A 9,975-nucleotide genomic window follows, 5' to 3' on the forward strand; every position below is an offset into this window, starting at 1 on the left:
AAACACATGTCATGAAGCTCTCAACAAAAAACAGTTATTATGCTGACGTTGCTTCCAGAGGCAGTCTGGAACTCGGTAGTGAGTGTTGCCGTAAGGCTCTCCAGAGGGTAGTGAGGTCTGCAGAATCCATCACCGGGGGCAAACCTGCCCTCCAGGACACCTACACTAGAGGTCGACCGATTAATCGGAAAGTTTTCATAACAATCGGAAATCTGTATTTTTGGACACCGATTTGGCCGATTTCTAAATATTTTTTTACACCTTGATTTAATCTTTATTTAACTAGGCAAGTCAGTTAAGAACACATTCTTATTTTCAATGATGGCCTAGGAACGGTGGGTTAACTGCCTTGTTCAGGGGCAGAACGACAGATCTTTACCTTGTCAGCTCGGGGATTCAATCATGCAACCTTACAGTTAACTAGTCCAACGCTCTAACCACCTGCTATACATTGCACTCCACGAGGAGCCTGCCTGTTACGCGAATGCAGGAAGAAGCCAAGGTAAGTTGCTAGCTAGCATTAAACTTATCTTATAAAAAACAATCAATCAATCATAATCACTAGGTAACTACACATGGTTGATGATATTACTAGTTTATCTAGCGTGTCCTGTGTTGCATATAATGAGGATTTAACAAAAGCGCATTTGCGAAAAAAGCACAATCGTTGCACGACTGTACCTAACCATAAACATCAATGTCTTTCTTAAAGTCAATACACAGAAGTATATATTTTGAAACCTGCATATTTAACTAAAAGAAATCCAGGTTAGCAGACAATATTAACCAGGTGAAATTGTGTCACTTCTCTTGCATTCATTGCACGCAGAGTCAGGGTATATGTAACAGTTTGGGCCGCCTGGCTAGTTGCGAAGTAATTTGCCAGAATTTTACGTAATTATGACATAACATTGAAGGTTGTGCAATGTAACAGGAATATTTAGACTAATGGATGCCACCCATTAGATACGGAACAGTTCCGTATTTCACTGAAAGAATAAACGTTTTGTTTTCGAGATGATAGTTTCCGGATTCGACCATATTAATGACCTAAGGCTCGCATTTCTGTGTGTTATTATTTTATAATTAAGTGTATGATTTGATAGAGCAGTCTGACTGAGCGATGGTAGGCCCCAAGAGGGTCTTAAGTATTCATTCAAACAGCACTTTAGTTTGTTTGCCAGCAGCTCTTCGCAATGCTTCAAGCATTGTGCTGTTTATGACTTCAAGCCTATCAACTCCCGAGATTAGGCTGGTCTAACCGAAGTGAAATAGCTAGCTAGTTAGCGGGGTGCGCGCTAATAACGTTTCAAACGTCACTCGCTCTGAAACTCTGAGTAGTTGTTCCCCTTGCACTGCAAGGGCCGCGACTTTTGTGGAGCTATGGGTAATGCTGCTTCAAGGGTGGCTGTTGTCGTTGTGTTCCTGGTTCGAAACCAGGGAGGAGCGAGGAGAGGGACGGAAGCTATACTGTTACACTGGCAATAGTAAAGTGCCTATAAGAACATCCAATAGTCAAAGGTATATGAAATACAAAGGGTATAGAGAGAAATAGTCCTATAATTCCTATAATAACTACAACCTAAAACTTCTTACCTGGGAATATTGAAGACTCATGTTAAAAGGAACCACCAGCTTTCATATGTTCTGAGCAAGGAACTTAAACGCTAGCTTTCTTACATGGCACATATTGCACTTTTACTTTCTCGCCAACACTTTGTTTTTGCATTATTTAAACCAAATTGAACATGTTTCATTATATATTTGAGGCTGAATTGATTTTATTGATGTATTATATTAAGTTAAAATAAGTGTTCATTCAGTATTGTTGTAATTGTCATTATTACAAATAAATAAAAGAAATCGACCGATTAATCTGTATCGGCTTTTTTTGGTCCTCCAATAATCGGTATCTGCGTTGAAAAATCATAATCGGTCGACCTCTAGTTATGAGATGTTTGTTTGACATTAAAACACAACTGTGGTGCTTGTCCAAAACACAAAATGAAGCCCAAAACACAAAATGAAGCCCAAAACACAAAATGCATCAAGCATAACCATGCAATCTAAAACCTAACAAAACAACCGCATAATAATCATGGTTGTAGGGTAAAGCCTACTGTTTTTCCAAGGATAGGCCTTTAATTATCATCTTACCCTCCTAAAAGAGACCACACTCATAAAGGAGAATAATTGCTCTTTGACTTATGTCTGGAATGGGGCTCGAACATTATAGCTGCTTCCCCTGTATTGACACAGCTGTTGCCCAAACTATAGACTTGCCATAGCAGACAATAGTGTGTCTTTATATTGTGTCACACACCCACTAATGACAGCTTTAGAGGTGGAGGGTAATTCAGGAGAGAGGGTTGACTACGGGGTGAGGTGTGTGACTCACGTCCTGGGTTTCCCAAGGCCAAATGTCCTGCCTGCCAGATGTCCTGCACCCGTGCATTGTGGGTAGGTGAAAGATGGTATAGTATCACTGATAAGTCCGAACACTAAAATGTCTCCTGTTCTTTTAAAACCACAGATCTCAGAAGACAGAGCAAGTGTAGCAGAAATGGTTCGCTGAACTGTGCTTGTGTGATGAGTTACCGTGTCTGGCCGAGACCTGTTAGCTCTTAGAGGCTTGGCTCGGTGGGCTAATACTGTCCATTGTGGTATCTCATTCAACCAGCCAGGTTAAATACTTGGTCTGTTGCATAAACCAGAATAGATAGGTGATAGATAGACGATAGATAGGCAATAGACAAGCGATAGGTAGGCAATAGGTAGGCGATAGATATTCGATAAATAGGCGATACATAGTCGATAGATATGCAGACACTTCAAAGATCAACAGCAAAGGCTCTCCATTCTCACCATGCTGTGCTAACAGATGAGACAGTAATCCTGCTCTGTTAGGGCTGTGTTCCCTTGTAAAAGCCTTGTCCTTGACCCCAGCCAGTAAATGTTTACTGGGACAGTTTAGGGAATGAACCTCACTTAACCTCTTCCTCTGTGACCTGTGTGTTTTTTTGTCATTGCTCTGTCTGTCAGAAAAACGATCTTCCAATTTACAACAATCAATTCACATTTTCAGATTGTTCTGTTATAAACTTTAATGCACATTGAGACAACGGTGTGAGTGGTTTTGCCAACACAAAACCATGGATTATTAATCACCTTTCATATTTTTAAGGTAAAGAAATATTACAATATCGCCTAACAATATCCTCCCTGTGCTATAATCCGACTGTTCTCTTCCTCCCTACAATCTCATAGTCCTTCCAGACAGTTTTATGCCTTAGTACATTCACTCTGTATTGTACTACTGGCATGAAGCACTAATGCTGTAGCTAAGTCCTTTTTCTCCTCTGCTTGTTGGCTTCTCCCCACTGTGAGCAAGTGGAAGGGGGTAGTGCTGGTAATTCATGCACACATGTGCCTGCCTGTTCCCCAAGTGACAGGCCAAGGGAGGGGCACATGATAAATTGCCTTCCATCTGGGACCTCCACACACAGCCACCATGATGTTGGTAAAAATGGAAATCTCTCCCTTTCACCGTCATTACATCAGTTTAGAACGTGTGTGGGCTTCCAGACCACACACACACACACACACACACACACACACACACACACACACACACACATGTACACACACATTAACAAACAGAGAAGTTGGTTTTGACCATAGCTGCTGGTGGACCAAGACGAGAGCGATCTCTCTGAGACGGTATTCAGCTAAATAACCAATGACAGGGTGGATGAGAGTTGCTATCCTTCAGAGGTCAAAGTAATTTACAAATAACTCATTCATTAATTCATATTCAAGAACATTTCCAGAGTATAGTATTTTCATGAGTTATAGATGCAAAGTGGAAACCCTTGAACGTTTGACGAACAGATAAGCCAATAGATGGATGTGTCTCTCTGTTATAGGGCTGATGCGCTCTATTCTAGCCTGACACTTCAGACACGTCCACTGTGTGACATCTCGTCTTTCACACAGAATGAAGGAAATGGGACATTGTGCCTCGCACCAGTTTGCGCCTGTATAGAGGAGAATATCTGGCTTTAGCTTGAAGCTATTTTCAGGTAGCTTCAATGACAGCTAAGAACAGGAAGAAAATATGTAAAGGCCTGTCAACTATATATTCAGACACAACATATTTGTGTTTGATAAATAAGGCTGGTACAAGACCTTAAGCTATAGGCTACTGTATATTTAATTCAATTAATTCAATTTCACTTCTAAAATATATGGTGAATTCAGAACGTGTGGGACACGTTTTGCATTTCGGTCTTCTATAACCCATTGTTCAACATCTATTCAACATATTAGCCCAACACATAATATATTTCTGAAATCCTCAACATGTTTCCTAATCACACAAAAAGGACAAATGTTGATATCATATTCACAGAAAGCATGACACACCCATTTGTGTACACTTGAGCCAAAACCATATTTTCAGTGCACATTTGGGAAACTGGGACAGCAGGTTAGATAAACTGGGATAGGCCATTCATTCTAGCCCATTGGAAATTTGATTCAATTTTGTGTGATTAGGAAACATGTTGAGGATTTCAAAAATGTATCATGTGTTGAATAGATGTCTAAAAAGTTACATAAGACTGAAAGTCAAAAGATGTCCCACTTTTTCTGAATTCACCCCACTGAGCACAGATGTCAATTCAAGGTCTATTCCAAGTTGGTTAATTGAAATAACATGACGTGGAAACAATGTTGATTCAACCAGTGTGTGTCCAGTGGAACCCTACTGTTATCCTGTTGATGTTTGACACCAATGGCACCAAGCAGAACTATAGTAGGCTAAATGATTGAGTTCCACTGTGTTTCAATTCAAAGTTTCCCAATTATGCAATTAAAAACATGAATGAATATTTTGGACTTGTAAGGTTAACCCATTAGCTATTGGTATTTGAGTCATATAGCCTATTTCTTGATCGTAAAATGCTATTGTTATCTCGGGGATTGGCCCGTTTCGCAGCCATTTTGTAGATTTTGTGTGAAATATTCTGTGAAAACTTTTAACTTTTGGCTTGCCTACGTATTTCTTTAAAAAATGTGGCAACCATTTTTTTCTCGCCTGAATGCAATAAAGACATGATTAATTACTGGACTAATATGGTGTGTCTGTAACCATGCCATTTAAGATTGTGCGGCCTTATTTAGCAAACGGCAGTATACAGAGCAGCGAACAGTTAGGCCTATAGGCCAGCTGTTGATGAATTTCAATATGAAACAAAAATGTGCACGAAATTTCAACCCTGTTTGATCTAAGGAATGAATCAGCCAACAACACATTTTTTTTGTATAAATTAGGCTAGTTAGGCCTCTACTGTAATTAAAATGCTGAGTATAGTCGGGTGTATATTTAAAAGTTTGTGTGGTAATCCTTTGTTTAAACTATAGGCTAGATCATGGCATTTGGAAACGGTCTCCTACAAATTTCTGAATCACACACCAATGTTACACTACTGGGCACACACTGCTTTAATCAACGTTGTTTCCACATCATTATTTATATATTTCTTAATTCCTTTATTTTACTTTAGAGTTGTGTGTATTGTTGTGAATGATTAGATATTACAGCACCGTAAGAGCTAAGAACACAAGCATTTCGCTGCACCCGCAATAACATCTGCTAAATATGTGTATGTGACCAATACAATGTGATTTGATTTAAATTAAATGACATTGACCAATGCCGAATCGACATTAAATTGATTGATGTCTGCACCCAGCTGGATGTCTCTAAAATCATCAGTTATTTTCAACCAACTATATTGAAGTGGGGCCAAAGTGGAAATAGATTATAGAGACATTCTAAAATCAAGTATGCGCAATGTTACTTATCTAATCCTATACAATATATATTCCCTTCTAGAGTTTTGCTGTATCTGTATTTAGTAGGATACTCTATATTCATAATTAATACATCTTCAATGACTCGTGAATTATTGAGACAATATATAATAAATTAACTTTAGATCAACAAATACCTTGATAACGCATTTCAAAATGAGCCGTTGTCTGTTTGTTGCTCGAGGGGATCACTATTAACCAGGCAATGTCAAGAGAAAACATTCTACATCAAATATTGAAAACTATATTTAGCCAACAATACTTATTTTGAAATGACCATCTAAATCCAATCACTACAGCAATAATGTCAAAACTCATCGTCAATCAACAATTATTAACATGCTGTGATGGATGTATCCCGTTTCAGAACATGCAGACACACTTGCACACAGCGCGCTCACACACTCAATCATGACGTTCAGCTAGCTATACACTATTGTTGAAATAATGTCCAATCTTAGTTGCATTCGATTTCAAAGTTGTGTGTTTAGTTAATAGCCTAGTGTTTCAACTTTCAAGTCAAATTATGTAGTTTAAAACAATGTATAACGCAAATACATTTTTAAAAAAACACCTTAAACTCTATAGAGTAGAAATAAAGTGCACTTTAAAGTGAACATTAAAAAAGTTAATAAGATTAACTTCCCAGATCAGCACATCTTGTAATGTCAATTTAAAATCATAAACCAGAAACTGTTTAATGAAATAGCATGTTAAAAATGTAGGTCTTGTTGTTATCATAAAAGGAGGCACACGGAAATATGGAACAGAATCGTTTCTTATTTTTCCAGAATACATACAAAAAAATACCAATTCTCTTTCCCTGGTATACACCTGAAAAATAACGGCAATTTTAAATGTGGACAATTTGGGATTTTAAGAAACAAACATGCATGTCAATCATTTTCTTTTCAATGAAACATTAAATAAGAACAATACAATCATATCAATTTCAAATGAACATCGAAATGAAAACCTCTATTTTATTAGTATTCTACCATGTGTGTTTTCATTTTACCTATAGAGTTCAGTTTAAACATAATGCACTTCGAGTCTCTCAAATATCTTCAATTTGTAGCTATTATCGTCCGCTTTCAGTCGACATAAATAAATACAGTCCACGGATCCTGTCCATAGGTGGAGCGTTGATATAAAAGTCTTTATATTTGCATTTTATAATTATAAACTTTTCAAAAGTCAAGCCTGTTTCACTGGTATCCCAGCGCCGATGCTGTGGTGAGTCTCTGGCCGTACAGTGCATATGGGGAGTAGTATGGCCCGGAAGCTGCGGGGACGGGAACAGGGGCTCCGGTAGGCAGGGGGCTCTTGGAGTACGGATGGTAACGGCTGCTTAGTCCCAACGCGTGATGCGGACTCCTCAGGGTCAGTGTCCCGGGGCTTCCGGGGCCTCCTGACTGCGGCATGTGCATGTGGCACGCCATTGCGGCTGCCGCAGCACTCGCTAAAGATGAGGAACTAGGGTAACCCGATATCAACTTTTCCGCCCCAGTGAAGGCGGTGTGTGTCCGCAGGTGTATCAGCAGTTCCTCGGAAGAGGAGAAACGCTTGTCACAGGGTCCGTTCGCAGACACCCAGTTACAGACGTGAGGAAGTGGGTCGTTGGGGAGCATGAAACCATAGGGGTACAAAGGGTGTCCACTGAACGACTGTGGAGAGGAGTGCATGCCGTGCAAAAGGTGTGTCGGGTACATGTGGTGGTACCCGGATTTCATCGCGTTGTCGTGGCACTGCTGTGAGGCACTGGCAGCGCCCGCTAAGTGGCTGGCACAATGGTAACTTAAGCAGTAAGGGTCTCTACAGAGGCTGGCTGACATGATGGAGGGTGGAGAGGCCCCAGCCAGTGGGCTGGATCCGGCTTTACTGCAGCCCATGCTGGCCAGCTGTGCGTTAACCAGGCTGCCGCCGTGGGGGAGATAGTGTTGGGGATAACCTGCGTAGGCCCCTAAACTCCCGGGGTAGTGCATGCCAGCAGGCGGCAGGGGAAAAACTGTCTGACCAGGTTTGTAAGGAGAGACCGGGGCTACAAGTCCTGACCCCAGTCCGGAAGCTGAGGAAGCGGAGGTTATGGAGGACGATTCCGAAGACGGGGCTTTGGACCCGGGCGTCTCCTGGTGCTGGTTCACCTCCACGTTAATTCCACCGCAACTCACGCTTATCCTGCTGTGGCTGTTAGTGGTTCCAGATCCGTCCGTTGTGCCATTTTTATTACAATCTGAATCTTTCTTGTCCTCTCTGTCTCCACACTTCCCCTCGGACGGCATGGGAGAGGCAGAAGTGCTGGAGTTGGGGCTGCCTGTCCGTGGCGTGAACGGCGGACAGGTGGCGCTCGGTACTCGGAAACCAGTCTTCTCTCCACTCGAAACGCCCGAGGACGAGTCCTTCTTATCGGACGGTTTCGAATAGGGTTTGAAGCTAGATTTGTCATCCACACCGATGTCGCTCATTTTTAATGGACCGGATTTGGATTCCTTGTCACTAGATCCATTAGATGTAATCGAGGAGAGTTTGGAAGATGGAGGGGGGTCTGGTTTACCGATTTGAGAGCATGTCTGCGCCAGCAGTGCCAATGGACTCTTCTTGGCATCTAGCTGTAGAGAAAACAACAAGACCGATATTTACAAATTGAATAGTGAAAAAATATAAAAACAGTCAAACAAGAGGACTTTTGATCGAAATGCATCCAGCAACGGAATGTCCGAGCCCTTCTCCGCCGCCACCCCAAAATAAAAGAGTAGTGCGCAATGCGCAGCTTTTACGCGAGAGAATAGCCGAGCTCTAAGAGAACGATGAACATTTCCTACATTTATAAAACATGTATTTTACCAATGAGCTCTATAATAGAATAGCCCACATCTACACTTCAATATAATACATCGTTATTTATATGCTGTTTCCTGTGCTACATTCCGGGAGAACCGTTTCTATTTGTAATGGTTACAAAACATTCAACTTTAACTTATTAGTTCAGCTGTTTTAAAAAATATATTTTTAAAATCTTACCTCAATAGGGCTAATCGGGGTAGATGGTAACGGTTGAAGATACTCTGGGTGCAAAATGTGTCCTGATCGTGCCGTAAGCATTCTCAAAACCTTGATGGGGACTCGCTTAGCTTGCCGTAGATGGTCCGACGGGGGAACGGAATGAAGAAAAGGCTTGTTGATGTTATTCCGAGAGTTGATGCTCTCCCAGACTAGATGAGTATTACTATTGCTCAGAGCAGACACCGAGGGCGATGTGATCATGTCCTAATTCTCACCAAATTAGTCGGTAATGCATTTATCAGATTCATCAAGAAAGGAGAAAAGCAATTACAACCTCTCTCGAAAATCAGGAGAGAAAAAAGTGTTGGTATTGCATGTAATAATCCTTATAGTGAGAGGAAAATAAGAAGGTGCGGCTGGTAAGCAGGAAGAAGATACAGGAGAGTGATTGCGATGTTATCGCGGATCCGAGGCTGCGTCTTGCATCATAGGCATAGGCGCGTTCTGTATCTCCCAGCAGGTCCGCTCTCTATACTCCCAAAGTACGAACTGGTAGAAATGCTCACTTCAAAAGCATCTGAATTAGTCCGAGATTAAAGCCTTTGCCGCCTTCCAATCAAATGGGACCCTGAGGTGATTGGAGGGTCAAGGGGATGTGACGTTTTCCTCTATATTTACAGCGCGGGGGAGGAGATAGGGAGGAATAGTTGGGTTGTTGTGCGCGCTCTCACCATCCTCGAGGCAGGACAGTTCAAGGCTTGTTTAGATTTTTCAGCGTCTGAAAAAGTACTGTATATATACGCAAGTGAAGGTATTTGGCAAATGAATAGGTTTGCGATGTGGTAATGGTTATTACTGGAAGACATGAGCTACATGATACTTAGGAGATGGGAAATGTACTCATAAAAATAAATTACATCGTTATTCATTTGTTTTCTAATGACTAATGCACTAATAAGAATTGTTTTTGGCACTTTTGGCCTATTGAATCTTGAATCTTAACACAAGCCTGTATCTGAGTCTACACATACATTTTCCAATGTGAATTATATCCCACAACCAGAAGATCAACCACTTCAACTCGATTCAGACAAG

At 41.1% G+C, this 9,975-nt stretch overlaps 1 protein-coding gene across 1 annotated transcript; it reads right to left on the minus strand.

Annotated features, from left to right (window-relative positions):
- Window positions 1–6,637: 6,637 nt before the first annotated feature.
- Window positions 6,638–9,553, minus strand: LOC118369853 (zinc finger protein 503-like). Its single transcript, XM_035754598.2, has 2 exons — window positions 8,899–9,553; window positions 6,638–8,486 (listed from the first exon to the last, which is right to left on the minus strand). The coding sequence occupies exons 1-2, from the start codon at window positions 9,139–9,141 to the stop codon at window positions 7,086–7,088; spliced, it is 1,644 nt and encodes a 547-aa protein (XP_035610491.1). The 5' UTR covers window positions 9,142–9,553; the 3' UTR covers window positions 6,638–7,085.
- Window positions 9,554–9,975: the final 422 nt, after the last annotated feature.

Source organism: Oncorhynchus keta, chromosome 36 (assembly GCF_023373465.1).
Source record: "Oncorhynchus keta strain PuntledgeMale-10-30-2019 chromosome 36, Oket_V2, whole genome shotgun sequence".
Taxonomy (NCBI): Eukaryota; Metazoa; Chordata; class Actinopteri; order Salmoniformes; family Salmonidae; genus Oncorhynchus; species Oncorhynchus keta.

What these genes read in the sequence shown, in the direction of transcription:
- LOC118369853 (XM_035754598.2), bottom strand. Translation starts at nt 9,141, where the DNA reads ATGATCACATCGCCCTCGGTGTCTGCTCTGAGCAATAGTAATACTCAT. An exon ending in CCCCGATTAGCCCTATTGAG is followed by an intron (nt 8,487 to 8,898) that starts GTAAGATTTTAA and finishes TTTTCTCTACAG; the next exon opens with CTAGATGCCAAGAAGAGTCC.